Source organism: Nymphaea colorata, chromosome 7 (assembly GCF_008831285.2).
Source record: "Nymphaea colorata isolate Beijing-Zhang1983 chromosome 7, ASM883128v2, whole genome shotgun sequence".
Lineage (NCBI taxonomy): Eukaryota > Viridiplantae > Streptophyta > Magnoliopsida > Nymphaeales > Nymphaeaceae > Nymphaea > Nymphaea colorata.
The window spans coordinates 5,981,123-5,997,505 of NC_045144.1; the positions used below are offsets into that span (position 1 = coordinate 5,981,123).

Genomic DNA, 16,383 nt, shown 5'->3' on the forward strand with positions numbered 1-16,383 from the left:
AGTCATCTGGTATGCCCTTAACTTTGGATAAAAAAATGTGAGACTATTCACTAGTTTTCTTCTACCAATGAATTCTCTTGTCACCTTACTAATTGTAATGCAATAATCTTTGAAAAACTATTGGAAATTCTGTTCAAGTCCCAGCCATGAATCCTTAACAGCCTTGAACACTGTCCAATAGATCACCTCATCAATGGTGGGAGCTAAGAGATCAGCTTTCTCTTTCCCAGACACTTCTAGACCTTCAATCATGCATGCAAGGAGAACATGAGGTCTTTGACTGCAACCTAGCAACTCTTTAAAAAAAACTGCAAGAATTCAAGTCTGCTTACCATCTATGTGGAGCACTAGCAGTGAGCACTAGCAGAGGGTCATGTCTTCCTCCCTGCACCTTTTCATATAAATGCAGCGATTTTAGCCTACTTTATTGGTGCCAAAAGCTTTTCTGAGACTCTCAATGCTACCCCTTAGCCCCTCGTTTGATTCTTCTTAACCAGGGGTTTCTCTATTCCCATCCTCAAACTTATTTTTCATCATTTAAAGCTGTGAAATTTCCCTTTGAGGATTACCTAATCTTTTCCAGAGATCTCTTCAAATTTTCCCTCACCTTTTCCAAGTTCAATCACCTGAATCATAGGATAGCCCCTGATATCCACTTTCCAACTTTTTGAAACCAAAACTTTTACGGCCCACATCCTGATTCTGAAAGCAAACTCCAAACTTGAGATTCAACCATCTTCATATATTAAAAAAGATAAAATTACGATTAGAACATGAGCATGAGAGGATTTTCAGTTATACAGAAGATGATTTTTTTTTCTCCAGTCCATATTTAAAAGACTCCTGGATCTCACTCTACGATAGGTATATAAGTCTCATGATCAGCAGCTTCTTTGACTTGTAATTGTCAAAAAAATTACCAAAAGGTAGACGTTCTCTAATAGTACGGTATTCTATCAAATGTTTCCATAAAATTTTGAACTAATGGTTGAGTCTCCTTGCATCTTGTACGGCTTCTTGTTGAATGTTAGGACATCTTAACCATCATGACTCACAGCCCCACACATCTTCCATAAGAGTTGAGCCTACTTTCATACTCAATAATTTGTTGAACGGCCCTCCATCTTCTAACTCAAATTCCACAGGGTCTGCTGACCTGAAAAAGCATGGTAGACATGCACTTTCAAAGCCACCTGTGTGAAGGTCCAAAAAGTTCAATGTCTCAAAAAGGAGATTGCAAATAAAAGGTCCTCATTACCATCTTGAAGCAATCCAAAAAAATTTATCTTTGCCACTAAGAAATAAATAACCTTTTTTTGGAAATCAATACTCAAATACTCTTTAGGTCTAATCAAGCTAACAATCCGCTCTGTTGATAAGGGCCTGACAGGAAATTTCTTTGTGAGGAAAAATATCAGCTAAAGCATGCAATTACTATGCTAAGATGTTTGGATCTTCTATCACTATTAAAAGAGCAAAACATTAGCAAACAGTCCTTGATGAACACTACCTTAGAGCTGTACACCAGGAGGTCGAAGACACCATGTGCATGTCTTGGTTAAATCCAGAGGAATAACAATTGACATTCTTGCACAAAATTGTTCACACCTTTGTGCAAGAATCTGCTGAAACAAACCTTGCTCCAATATTTATTGCTATTCTTTTCAACATTTCCATGGAAAACCTAACGATCTTGCCCAAATCTGTTCTACATTTCTAAGCTTCCATCTTCATAGAAAGTCTGGCCCTCCATCTACTAAAAAATATATTCCAGCGGTTGAAATGCCTCTGTTGATTTAGCCCTAATTAGGAAATCCCCTTTCCCTCTGACATACACATGACAGGCCCCAAATCAATCCATTCTTTCTTGAGTGTGTTGAACACATATGGGTAACCCAATCTTCCCCTTGAGCTCGTCTGAGAAACCAAGATTCATGGAAAATTCAGAGGGTTTCACCTTTGCATGAAAGGCTTCATTGGAGATAAAAAGGGACTTTTGTCATTTTCTCTGATTTTCAGTGCAGAACTTCACATTTGTAATAGCTTCCTCCCTTCCCCAATAACAGACCAAAATGATGTCTCTTTTCACAATCCGTTCTACTGTTGCAGCTATCTCTCCACCCTTCATGGCTTCCATGATTCTCCTCGCAGAACCTCATAGTTAAAATAGTAGCCCTCCTTTTGGATGGCATTAGCGGCAGTTGAGAGAAAATAAAATATGAATATGGTATGCGTTGATGTTATGACCAATTATGAAAACACTACCTAATATAAGCATTTTGATCTGAGCAGCTTGTATTGAAAAAAATCTTAACCTACAAAACATTGTCGAAATTGTGCCTGTGTTATTGTAATGTGCAATGCTATTCAAGTGCTACTTATTTAAAAATTTGTCAGTCTTCAAAAAAGGTGGTGTTTCTTTTTGTGAAGTGCTATTGTGGTTTCCACAACTTGGGTCCCAGGCACTCTTTGTTTAACTAGATCCGGCATTGGCTCTGATGAAGTCAATTGATCTGGTTAGGCCTCTGATCATTGCCGCAAAACACATTTTCTTGGCAAAGAAAATCATTGGAATAATTTTAAAAAATTAATTTTTTTCTTGAGAAATTTACAGCATGTGCACATTTTTCACTTGTTAAGCTAAGAAATAAAAGTCATGAGATGTTTCCATAAGATTAATTCTCTTGGAAAATACTTGGGATGTCGACCTCTTATGCAAACTTAAGCCTATAAGCATGTGAGTTTGTTTTCTGTTCAACTGTTTCACTTTCTCACTTGTTGGAATTTAAAAAGGAGGAACAGATTTCATGTGAAGTATAACAAGGTAATAAAAATAAAGGGTGGGTAGTTGGTCGACTACTCTTTGTCGAACCTATTGTTTTACTCTCTGGAAAGAGATCTAAGGCACATACAATGACTTCCTAGCTTTTTGAATAATTATCAGAAACTCCTATGTTTTTAGCAATACTTCCAAAACTATGCATTTAATGTTTCAGTTAAACAATACAATGGCGAGTTTTTCAGTTTTTGAATGGGTAGTTTACTAATTTAGATATAGATAAAAGAACCGAACTAACTTGAATCCAGGTAAATATAGACCAATTGTATTAAATATTGTTAAAGAGGTTGCTCGAAGTGAATGAGTGTGAGGGATGATTTATTTTAAGCAGAAAAATAATAGACATGTGCCTTTTGTTGTTGCCAAATCAAAATTTTCAGAAAAGAAAATGAATACTCTTTTGTGATGCTTTCAGGAAAAAGTGAATATTGTTGTAACGAATTGGATCTTAAATTAATGATAATCCTTTTTTTTTTGCTTTTCACTGAGATCCTACAGTCAGCTGATGATGTCTGTTAGAGCTGTATAGTTACCTTGCTAATAGCATGTCTTTCACTTTCTGTTTCTCAATGGAATTAGATTTCTTTTGGTCGACTGGAAAAATGTTTTCTATAATTTAAGTCTATAGCTGAATAAACTCTATGGAATTTATCTCCAATTTGGATGCATATGTTAGTTGGTTTAACAGACTGAAAGAATTTTAGTATTTTTATGGCTTCAAATCTGGTGAAAGGAAATAAGGTAACTATTTCTGAAGCCCATAACTAAGGGCATTGTGTACTTTCATTTAAATAAATAGTTCCAGATGATGCCCTTGTTTTCAGAGTTTTGGCTTTATTGGAGATTTGGTAAGACATGCTTGGATTTTACTGAAATCTTGCTTGCTTTTAAAGCTTTTGTATTTATGTTGGCCTTGCTCTTCAATCTCTACAAATCTTCATTTTTTGTAGACATGGATTTGAGTTTTGTTGGGATTGGCAAGTACAAACAACATTCTATGAAATGCCTTGAAATTTTCACCCAGTTCTTCTTTTCTTTTGAATATTCAAGTCATGAAATAAATTGCTACCAATAGAATTCGATGAAATGATATATCAATTTTGGCATCAGTAAGGAGCATTTCAAATAACTTTGAACGCAATTTTAAGTCACAATGTTAAATCCAAATCCCAAAATCATGACGTATGATGTGGATCCTTGGAGGCTGTGTATTCCAACAGCCATTCTCAACTGCCCAGTAAATCAAAATATCATTTGGGAGAGAGAGTGCTTATGTTGGCATTGGAGAGCTCTGGCAGTTAAATAGTTTGTTTCTTAGTTGGTAAGGCAAAATGGAAGATAAGAGAGAGAGCCCTATTGTCATTATGAAAATAGCATGTCAGTTCATTTTGGGTTACTTTTTCTCGAACTTCCTAAAGCTCTTTTGGTCCGTCAAAGATGGTAGTGTAGCATAGCTGAGGCCTGAGATATTTCCAACATAGCAGCAAGTTCATTTTAGTCCTTCAAATATGAATAAAAATTAAAATAATTCAACATGGTATTGCTTTGGTGGCAGTATATTTCTAGGACGGAATCTGGATACGGTAAGATATTCTTTTCTACTAATAATAAGATTTGGCCCATACTAGGGAACCTCATGTTCAGATATCCAAAATGCCCATGCTTTGTTCTCTTTGCACAATTTTTTCACCATAGTAACTTGGCTACATATACTTCCAAGTATCTAACAAGGAAACAAACACTGATGACCCACATGTGCATATTATTCCAATCTGTTCAGGCACACAAACATGGCTGAATTCTATTTATTGTTATTTTTTTAAATAAATTTCTTGCAGGGTCTTATACCTGGTGGTGCCTTAAAGCCAGTTATTGATGATAGAGATCCTCATTTTGATGTCACTGAACATTACTGGTTTCCAATGTTGGCGGGTTTATCAGATTTGACATCCGACCCAAGGTTGGAGGTCAGAAACTGTGCGCTTGAAGTCCTTTTTGATTTGCTGAATGAAAGAGGTCACAAATTTTCAGCTGCATTTTGGGAAAGCATATTCCACCGTGTTCTTTTTCCTATTTTTGACCATGTAAGAGATGCGGGAAAGGGCGTGTCTTCCACGTGTGGTGAAGAATGGCTCCGAGAAACCAGCATCCATTCCCTCCAATTACTCTGTAATCTTTTCAATACTTTTTACAAGGTATGAATATTACTTTCAAAAGCTCAGTGTATTTCTTCTTGAATTTGGGAACCAGTAAGCTTATAGCACATGCAAAGTTAGTCCTTCGAACATTGTTGTGCCCTTTTTAGCAATCTCTTACCATCTTCAGGGCATTCTTTATTTGCAGGATGTGTGCTTTATGTTACCGTCACTTCTCGGACTCTTGTTGGACTGTGCCAAGAAAACAGATCAAGCAGTCGTTTCACTGTCATTAGGTGCACTTGTCCACCTTATAGAAGTTGGTGGCCACCAATTCAGTGATAGTGACTGGGAAACACTGTTGATAAGCATCCGGTACAGAGTGCATTATTTTGTATTTTGTTTTTATTTTGCTATGAGTCATTCCTCCAATCAGTATGAGTAACCTCAAGTCTTTATGCATCTGATGCTTGTCAGGGATGCTACCTACACGACACAACCCCTTGAGCTGCTAAATTCACTAGGTTTTGACGCACCAAAGAGCCCAATTTTGTTGACAAACAAGCAGGCCACTGATAGAGGTGTGAGTTTGCCTCCTGGTGTTGATAGGGGAACCGACTCGCCTCGTGACCATGACATGGCAAATGGTGTCAATAATGGACCCAAAATTGATGACAATGTCAACATTATCCAGAGTCCAAGAGTTGCTGGTGCATCTGATAAGAATTATGAAGCACAAATAAGAGTAAACTTAGAGGAAACAGAAGGTTAGTTGCTGTGGAATATTTTCATGATTTCTGATGTTGACACAATGGCATGTGGTTACTCTTGTTGTTTCTCTTAGTATAGGATATTGCAACACACCTTTTCGCGTTGCACTGATTGATTTGATTGAACATATTTGTAGTTCTGCCATCCCCTGTTGGGAAGACGGGAAAAGCTTCTGATACAGATAGTTTACAAAGGACACAGACATTCAGTCAGCGGATTATGGGGAATATGATGGACACCCTCTTGCTGAAGAACTTGACCATGAAGTCCCGTAGTCGTTCTGGTGATGTTTTGCTTCCTTCATCTCCAATGAAGGTATGCTGAAAGGGTCAAAATACCCAAATACCGTCCTATTTGGTCTATGTTTGTGTTGCTATTTTATTATACATGTCTGAGATTATTTCTAAGTCCATCTTTCTTTGTCATCCATATCAGACATAAATTGCATTATTTACATTTTACTAGCTATGTACAAACATATGAAATCAGTTGGTATGCGACTATGCGTTGCATGCTTCAGCTTGGTTACTTAAAACTGCATCAGCTACCATAAAGTTGCATAATCTTTTTCTTTGCACTTTTTTCTGTGCCTCGGGTATATGACATGTTGGGACAGTTGCATGGAGTAGGATTATTGCATTTATGCTTGTTGTTGCAGTTGATTAAGCTGGAATTGGATCAGCTAAAATTTCGAGTTACAAAAGAATATGTATTATGTAATGTTGATTATGTTTAGATCAGTTGTTGTTACAGGGAGCAGTCTTTCTTTTTTGGGTTGTATTTTGGCGATATTTGCATCAAGTTGCATGCTTGATCCTATGTCGCATAGTTGTGGGTACGGGTGCAGAGAACTGAAAACAAATAGATTAAAGAGGAGAAGCATACAAGCACAAACAAGAGGAAACAATGGGTCAAAAAGTGTAGAAGATGTTGGGAAAACAGGCAAAAATCAGCATAGATGCATAGCTTTTTTTAAAAAAAAAACCTAAAATTTGGACGATTTTGGACTCGGTCAAAGTTGACTGAGTCCACAATTGGATGGGTTCGGCCTCAGGTGCATTGACCACACCAGACGTGGTCACCACACACCTGAGCAGTGTCTGAAGCAGTACCAGTACTAGTGTCGACTTGTGTTGACACTTGTACTTCACTCCAACAGGAGTGTCCATGTGACATAGCTTTGAATTCTTTTATTTTAAAGGCTGAGATGTTATTTTGATATCTGATACTGCACAAATTTGTACATGGGCTTTGCTCAATTTGATTTTTTATGAAATAAAAGCGTTTTCAATTTGTTAAAGTTTCTATTATAGAGTTAAATGATAACTTCTTTTTAGCTTTATAGTGGTTTTGAAACCTAGGGACTTGGATTTCTATCTGGAGCATGTTGATTCATGATTTGCTGTGCGAACTTCAATAAACAAGTCTTGCAAAAATATTGGGTGTTGCATTTATGGGTCCAACTGTTAATAGTTTATGGTGATTATGCTTTCTGCTCTAATTCAAATCCATATATTTCACTCATATTTGTAATTTGTATGAGTTTTTCTAAAATGCTAAGCCTCATCTTCATTGTGCAATAGCCCATGAGGTCACATGCAAGTAAATGTTCTTGAATTTAGAAGACAGGCTTTGTCATCTCACCACATCCTTTTAAGGTGCAGGCACATCTTTTAAGGTGCAGGTACCTGTTGCTCTAATGTGCACACACGTGTTTGTCTGTGTGGGGAATGTGTTGGTCCAAATTTCTTCTGGTTAGGCCTCATTTTAGGTCCCCGAAGAACTGAATCTGCGTTTAGCTTCATTCACTTCAAATTGAGAAAGGTGTTCATGCTCTGTTCAGTTAGGACCATGCATCAATGAAAACTTGAGTTGATGTTAAATTCTCAAATGGTCAAACCAACTTGTCAGGCTAATTCAATCTAAGATACGTTTCTTTCTCAGTGAAATGCATCTGTGAAAGTGCACCCATTTCTGATAAGATAAAATACTTCATCAATTATGCTTTTTTCTGGGATCTAAAAACGGATCCCTGAAAGTGGTAAACTCTATGTTGTGTATATATATATATAATTCCTCATTCGTAAACGCAATAGTCACAGACAACGCATTTTAATTTTGAACAAAACGCGAAAAAAACGTGATAAATTAAATGGCCATTTAAAACTTAAAAAATGCGTTTAAAAAAAACGTTAAAAACTAAAAACGTTTTTTTAACACGTTTTTTTACTTTTTTCATTTTTTTAAGTTTTTTAATGACAAACATTTTTTTTTTCATTTTTTATTTGTTGCAAATCTACTTATCTTGTGATGTTTGTATTATTAGTTTCTCACTTATTTCATTTTTCCTCCATGTTTAGTTTTTTAAATTTTTTAAAAATTTACCGTATTTTTCTTATTTTTTCTTGTTGCTTATTGGAAGAAGAAGGGGCGAGAGAGATAGAGGGAGAAAGTGAGAGGACACTTTTTCTTATTGCTGCATGTAACCCTAATCTCATATTAATATGAGACTAGGGTGTGTCACCAATTTACAAAAATAGTCCACTAAACATAGGATAATAATTAAGTGGACCTATTTCAACTTTCTAATATTTTAGAAAGCCTCCACCCGACTGCTATAAGTATTTAACACTCCCCCTCAAGCTGGAGCATAGATATCAATCATGCTTAGCTTGTTACATCATCTCAAGAAATCGCCAATGGGAAGAGCTTTAGTGAACATATCAGCAGCTTGATCTTCAGAAGAGACATGAATGGTGTCAATGACTCCTTCTTGTACCAAGTCTCGAACATAATGACAATCTACTTCAATGCGTGTAGTCCTTTCATGAAAAACAAGATTATTTGCAATGTAGGTTGCTGCTTTATTGTCACAGTACATCTTCATTGGGAGTGTCACTGAAATCCCCAATTCTAGAAGCACGGATTTGACCCAAGACATTTCAGCTGCAGTTTGGGCCATAGCCCTATATTCAGACTCAGCACTAGATCTAGCAACCACATTCTATTTCTTGCTTCTCCAAGAAATAAGATTCCCACCGACAAAGACACAGAAACCTGTAGTAGATTTCCTGTCATCTATTGACCCAGCATAATCAACATCACTATATGCTCATTATGTCCATACATGCTCCCTTTTTTGAACCATAACCCCTTTCCCGGGGCTGATTTCAAGTATTTTACCACCATTAGAGCAGCCTCCCAATGAATTTTTCGAGGTTTTTCCATGAATTGACTTAACTTGTTCACAGCAAAGCTGATATCTGCTCGAGTGATAGTCAAGTATAAAAGTTTCCCTATCAACGATCTGTAAGAACGAGAGTCAAAAGCTTCTGAGTCATCATCATGAATATGAATTCGAGGATTCATAGGAAGTGTAGCCGGTTTGGCTCCCAATAACCCTGTTTCCTGCAAAAGATCAAGAACATATTTCCTTTGAGACATCACAAGTCCTTTATTACTGCGAACCACTTCAATGCCAAGAAAATAACGAAGTGGACCAAAATCTTTTGTGACAAAGTGTTTCTGTAGAAACTCCTTTGTCTGAGCTAACTCGTGAATACTTTCTCCAGTGAGGACAATATCATCAACATATACAATCAATATCACTATACCAGAAGTCCCTCTCTTGATAAACAACGAGTGATCAAACTGGGACCTATGAAATCCACACTTAGAGACAACCTCACTGAGCTTATGAAACCATGCACGAGGGCTTTGTTTAAGCCCATAGATAGCCTTTAAGTTTGCATACCTTGGAACACTCCCTGTCGTTCAAAACCAGGTGGTTGTTGCATATAGACTGTTTCAGAGAGATCACCATATAGAAATGCATTTTTCACATCAAGCTGAAAAAGGGGTCAATCCTACTAAACTGCGAGAGATAATAAGGCGAATAGTACCTAATCGTGCCACAGGCAAAAACGTCTCGAAGAAGTCCACACCATAAGTCTGTGTATAGCCTTTAGCAACAAGACGAGCTTTGAAGCGCTCTACAGACTTATCAGCATGATATTTGATTGTGAAAACCCATTTGGAGCCGACAATGTCACAATTCATCAGTGGGTCCACTAAGTCCAAGTTTACCTAGAAAGAAGAACATTCATTTCCTCCTGCATAGCTTGCTTCCATGGTGAATCTAACAAGGCTTGGTGGTGAGAGGTTGGGATAGTATGACTATCCATAGCTCGGTCAAACTGTACTAAACTCGTGCTCAAATGGTCCATAGAAACCGAGTTAGAGATAGGATGTCTTGTGCACTGTCGCTGGCCCTTGCGAATAGCAATTGGTAGATCGTCTGCAAAATAGTCATTATTTCTTCCTGAGTCAGTCTTATCATTAGAACTTACCTCATGAGAAGATTCTGGTGGACAGCTGGGAGAGGGTTCTTGACGCCGAGTATAGACTATGGGAGATTTACGAAAACGATCACATGACCGTGGTTGAGAGAAGGAGATAGACTCAAGTGATACTGGGGGAATAGGAAGAGGGACAGATACAGGGAGTTCAGTCACAGTGGTATTTGATGTGAAGGACGCGATTCAAAGAATGTAACATACGCACTGATAATCTCTTTCTTATTCTGGGGATCAAAACATCGGTAGCCCTTTTGATTGGCAGGATATCCAATGAACACACATTTAACGGTTTGGGCAGCAAGTTTGTTTTTGTTTGGGCCCAAGATGTGTACAAAACAAGTGCATCCAAACACTTTGGGAGGAATATGAAATAATGGTCGATCTGGATATAGTATTTGAATGTGAATGCGTTCTTAGATGGTAGACGAGGGTAATCTGTTGATGAGGTAGCATGCAGTAAGAATAGCATCACCCCAAAAATATGCAGGCATATGAGTATGCAACATGAGAGTGCGGGCCACGTTTAGAAGTTGTCGATGTTTGCGTTCAACGACACCATTTTGTTGGGATGTGTGGGGACATGTATATTGTGGGCGAATCCCATGATTGGCATAGAATTGAAGTAGAGCTGAGGATTTAAATTCAAGAGCATTATCAGTGCGAATATTTTTGACAATAACACCAAACTGAGTTTTTATTTCATTGACAAATTTCTGAATAATACAGATGACTTCAGACTTGTCCCGTAACAAAAATACCCAACTGACTCTAGTAAAATCATCAACCAAAACAAGGTAATACCAGAAACGTGAACGAAAGGGAACACGACTTGGACCCCAAACATCAACATGCAGAAGATCAAAGGGACTTTGACTCGATGGACTCTGACTTGAAGGGAAACTACCACGTGTATGCTTGCCTAACTGGCATGTATCACATAAGAATGATTCTGATGCAGGAATATCTGGAAAAATACGACAAGGCTTGGACACAGAAGGATGACCCAGCCTGAGATGCCACTGCAAAGGAGAAGGCTTCGATGTGAAGGAGGATGCAGCAACATCGACAGGGACAGAGAGGAAATAGAGCCCCTCCCGTTCATGGCCGCCACCAATCATCTTTCCAGTTTGTGAGTTCTGAAAAGAACATGAATCAGGATAAAAAATGACTCTACACTGTAAATCTCTAGCCAATTGCTTAACAGATAATAGATTAATAGGAAATCGTGGAGCATATAACACATGCGTAATAGTGCTAAAAGACGTGAGATAGATATCACCACTGCCCAGAATAGGGGACAACTTGCCATCAGTCAACCTGACGTGTTGTGGTGTAGTGAACCTGGTGAACGATAAAAACATTTGTGGCTGATTACAACAATGCCTGGATGCTCCTGAGTCAATCATCCATATCATACCTACGTCCTGTGTGGGGGCACAAACAGAGAACGTCGAGTCTATGGTAGCTGTGCTGGTTGAAGCAGGGGTAGATCTTTGAGCAAGAACCAGAGATCATATTCTTCCTTGCTTAAGTTGAGAGAATATAATGGAGATATAGGAGTTGGAGACTCAACCAAAGAAGCCGTAACCTGTGGAGAAAAGTCACAGTAGAAGAAGATCCTTTTCCTACATTCGTCCTTCCTCCACCACACCCTTGAGGACCAGCAGAACGTAGGTGGGGATGTTCCCAACATCGATCCTCTAAGTGCCCTAATTTACCACAATAGGAGCACTGAAATCTGCCACGTCCTGCATCACGACTTGTACCACGTCCCCTAGATTCAATAAAGGAATTATGGCTACGTCCGCCTGACATCACAAGAGCAGAGACTGGGGTGTCATGTGTAGGCTGAGTAAGAGTGACTGCAAGGCGACTCAGTCTATTTTAAGTATCTGCTAGGTCCGGAAGATCACTGCCTGTGAGAATTTGAGACTTTGCCACAGAATACTCAGAAGATAATCCAGACAAAAACTTTGCTACCATACCAGTTTCAAAATGTGATGCATAACAGTGCTTGCATGGTGGGCGAAGAGCTTTTAATCGTTCATACGCAGCAGTCAACGTAGCAAAATATTGTGTCAAATCTTGATCTCCTTGCCGTATGTTACACAACTCCTCTTCCAATTGTAAAATTTTAATGACATTCGTAGCATGAGAGTACGTCTTCTTCAGAAAAGACCACATATCTTTGGCCTTGGTGTAGTATGCAATTGTTGGAGCTATACGAGACTCCACACTGTTCATATTCCATGCCATTACAATGTTTTTATCTTCATCCCACGTTGCATATTTCCCTTTTTTCTCAAGGGGTTCATCTTCTTCAATATAATATTTTTTTTTGTGGCCAGCCACAGACATCATAAAAACTCTAGACCATATCTCATAATTCGACCCATCAAGTTTGATTGTGGTTCCATACGAAAAAGAATTCCCAGCCATCTTGTATTTATTAGACCCTTCTAATCTACTACTGTCAGCCATAGTAGAAAACCAATGTGATAAAGCACAAAGACTACAATCAAGTAACATGCAGTAGGTTGAACACAAACCAGACAACAAGTATCAAATTTTCAGATGGCAGCAAGAACAGATTTTCAGACGATAGCAGGCAGCAAATATTCAGCAATCTATTTTCAGATAAAGGTAGCAGGCATCAATTCAAGCACACACAAATCTGACAGTGCATCTCAGCACAACCAGTCAGCTCCACGCAACTTCGACTATTCATTAACTTCACACGATTTCAGCTTGTGGCATCAACCACACACATATCTGCCAAGACAACGTACAGGCACTTTTGCCAGTTATGATCCACCAGGTACCAAGCAGATCTGATTATCCTAACCGATCAGACGATCACTGGTCTGACTTTTTTTTTTTTCTCACGGCATCAGATAGGTCAGATCTGAAACATCTCATCTTCTTCCACGACAGCCACTAGATCAAATCTGAAACGTTCTGGTCTGATCTTCTTCCACGCAGGCAATAGGTCAGATCAGAACCATTCTGATCTGATTCACCATGCAGCCACATCATCTGGCCAAACACCATCATTATTTGGATCTGAACGACAACTTCAGATCTGTTTTATCATCATTTTTTTTTTAACGACTCCAACGACAACACAAGGAAGCTAATCACGTTTCTACATGTTAAACGTGATTAGCCCCTTTCCACCAACAAATTAACTTGCTTGCTTTGTAATCAGCAGAAACCCTAGGCGTGAAACCCTAGTTGGGAGGAAGAGAAGAGAGGTGAGAAGAGGTAGGAACCCTAGACGTGAAACCCTAGATTGTACAGCCCTAGGTTCACGACTCTGATACCATGTTGCTTATTGGAAGAAGAAGGGGCGAGAGTGAAAGTGAGAGGACACTTTTTCTTATTGCTGCACGTAACCCTAATCTCATATTAATATGAGACTAGGGTGTGTTACCAATTTACAAAAATAGTCCTCTAAACATAGGATAATAATTAAGTGGACCTACTTCAACTTTCTAATATTTTAGAAAGCCTCCACCCGACTAGTATAAGTATTTAACATTTCCCTTTTTTTCAAGCTCGCCGTATTATACCCGAGAAAAACTTCGCCGTATTATACCCCGTATCGTACAAGACGTATCGTATTGTACGATACGGTGCCGTATCGTACGATACGTATCGTTTAGGAAATACAATACGATACACCCCCTGTATCGTAAATAGGGGTGTATCGTACTTGTATCGTACGATACATACGATACGGGCTGATTTAAAAAAAGGGGGGCACAAATCCCCCCTTTTCGAGTTTTCTTCTTAAAAACTCGCCCCTTCTTCAATTCTAACCTAGAGATTGTGCTGCCTTAGAGGAAAATCATCGATTTCCACCATGAAATCATCGATTTTCACTATAAAATCATTGATTAAACCATGGATTTGTGCATGGGTGGCTTATTCCCGTTGGGAGGATAAGGGTTTTTTTTTAAATCATGAAGATGAAGATGAAGAAGAAGATGGAGATGAGGATGAGAATGAATGTGATGAAGATTATGAATGAGAGTCGGGAGTGCTTTTATTTTATATGTATTGACATTGAACATTTTCACAATTTCATTATCATCTTGTGATGTAATATATAACATTTCATACTTGCTTTTTGATGTGGTATCTCATAGACTTATAGACCTTATGACTTATGAATCAACGGTTATGAAATTATGATATACGTTATGTAATTGTTGACTTGTTGTGCTTTCTAGATTGATATTGTTATGAATTTTGACGTTTACGAATGATGAACCGTAACTTTATAGCAATAATAAGTCTGTAAAACATGTTTTTCATGAAGAACATATTATTATTGATTTTTACTGATTGTTTATGATTTTTTCGATTTTTTTTCCTTTTTTTTATTTATTTAAAAAAAAAACGATACTGTTACGATATTTTACGATACAGCGTATCTTAAAGCCAGACCGATACGGCTTAACATTGGTATTGAGAGTTGAAATTTTCCATGTCTTTGTCCTCAGTAAGTGATCCCAAAAATTTGTCTTTATTACTTTCATTTATTCTTATGCATTCGTTTCAGGTGCAAGATCCCATTGAACCGGAGCACAAGGATGATGAAGAAAATCCTCTTCTTGGAACAATTAGGGGGAAATGCATTACCCAACTGCTATTGTTAGGTGCCATTGATAGCATACAGGTAAGTACAACTTAAGTTTTCCATTGTTTTTGTGGTGTAACTCCACTATGGCTAGTCTAGAAGAATTTGGAGCTGAAAGTTATCTTGTTTGGGTGTTGAGTGTTTCTTTTTTTTTTTTAATATCTTATCTGCCTGTCTCAAAACTTTTAGTGGATCTCTACATGTTCAACCAAAATCTTGGTTACATCTTAGAAGTTGGAAATAATTAAGTTTCATTAATTGCATGTGTAGGGTGTACATATATCCAAGATTAGTAGCAAATTGCTACAGCTTTGTGTGCATGCATTATGAGAAAAATGTCCTTCGTTTTGAAGAATGTTGTTGGAATCAGTATTGGAGTTGAATCATTTTATTGACTGATACATGACTATTTTTGATTTGGATCTCCGGCCCAATTAGCATGAATTCATGACTGCAACTACATCTTCCCCTTTTCTTCCTTTCGGAAAATGGGGACCATCTGATACTGCTCTTTAAGTCATCTTTGGTCCCTTTTTACTGCCTCATATGAATGATCTTTGGTTATGCATGAACTGTGAAACTTGACAACTAGACATGGCATTGATCACTATAGATCACTTGTTTAATCCAAAGCGAGATTTATACCATACTTGTGATGCTCATATTCCACGGATTAATACATAACTCCCATTCTTGGCACCAAGTCCCTGATGAACCCTGACTGTAACCCATGTCTATTTTCCACTTTTATAGAGAAAGTACTGGAGTAAGTTGAAGGTCCCACATAAGATCACCATTATGGACGTTCTGTTATCAGTTTTGGACTTTGCTGCTTCATATAACTCTTTTACCAACCTTAGGATGCGTATGCACCAGACACCTTCAGAAAGGTAAGCCACATAGTTTGATATTCTCTAGGCTTTGTATTACATCAAGCATCGTTTTGTATTGACTGCTTCTTGTGTGTTCAGGCCACCTGTAAATCTTCTTCGGCAAGAAATAGCTGGAACTGACATTTATTTAGATATTTTACACAAGGCAACATCTGCAAATGATTCTGATGGTGGCAACCAGATTCCTTCCAGTGGTTCACTTACTGGTGAACAAGATGATGATTTAAGGGTTATTATTACTGAATCAGAGGAAAAACTTAGAGATTTAGCAGAAGGGAAGTTAGTTTCATTCTGTGGACAGATACTGAAAGAAGCGTCTGAGTTTCAGTCAAATTCAGGCGATGCTGTTAATGTGGATATTCACTGTGTCATCGAGCTTCGGTCTCCTGTCATTGTCAAGGTGTTCAGCATTTGATATTGGCATATTTTTATGTATTTGTAGGTTTTTAGTGTCTTTATGATGACTTTGTGGCCTGATGCGAGTTTTTGAAGTCTATGGACAAATCGAGATTGTTTTTTTGCATTTAACTGCTAAGGGACCTAGATTCTGTCATTTTAAGCCATCAATTTTTAGTTTAGGTCTCATTCTATCTGTCATATGCATACTCCAATATTTTTTTGTTGTTGTTGATAAGCCATATGATGAAGTGTCATATCATGTCGCTGTCTGTAGGTTATAGATAGCATTAGTTTATTTTGTAAACATATTATCTCTTCTAGTTATAAAAGTTAACCATCTTAG

The 16,383-nt window shown here is 37.9% G+C and overlaps 1 protein-coding gene across 1 annotated transcript in view; it reads left to right on the plus strand.

The window, feature by feature from the left end:
- Positions 1-16,383, plus strand: part of LOC116258041 (brefeldin A-inhibited guanine nucleotide-exchange protein 5) — a 45,901-nt gene that overhangs the window by 27,339 nt on the left and 2,179 nt on the right. The window contains exons 27-33 of the mRNA XM_031635113.2: positions 4,678-5,034; positions 5,183-5,349; positions 5,452-5,741; positions 5,882-6,060; positions 14,671-14,787; positions 15,502-15,638; positions 15,720-16,041. Of these exons, the coding sequence (XP_031490973.1) occupies positions 4,678-5,034; positions 5,183-5,349; positions 5,452-5,741; positions 5,882-6,060; positions 14,671-14,787; positions 15,502-15,638; positions 15,720-16,041 (1,569 nt within the window). The remainder of the gene's footprint in view (positions 1-4,677; positions 5,035-5,182; positions 5,350-5,451; positions 5,742-5,881; positions 6,061-14,670; positions 14,788-15,501; positions 15,639-15,719; positions 16,042-16,383) is intronic.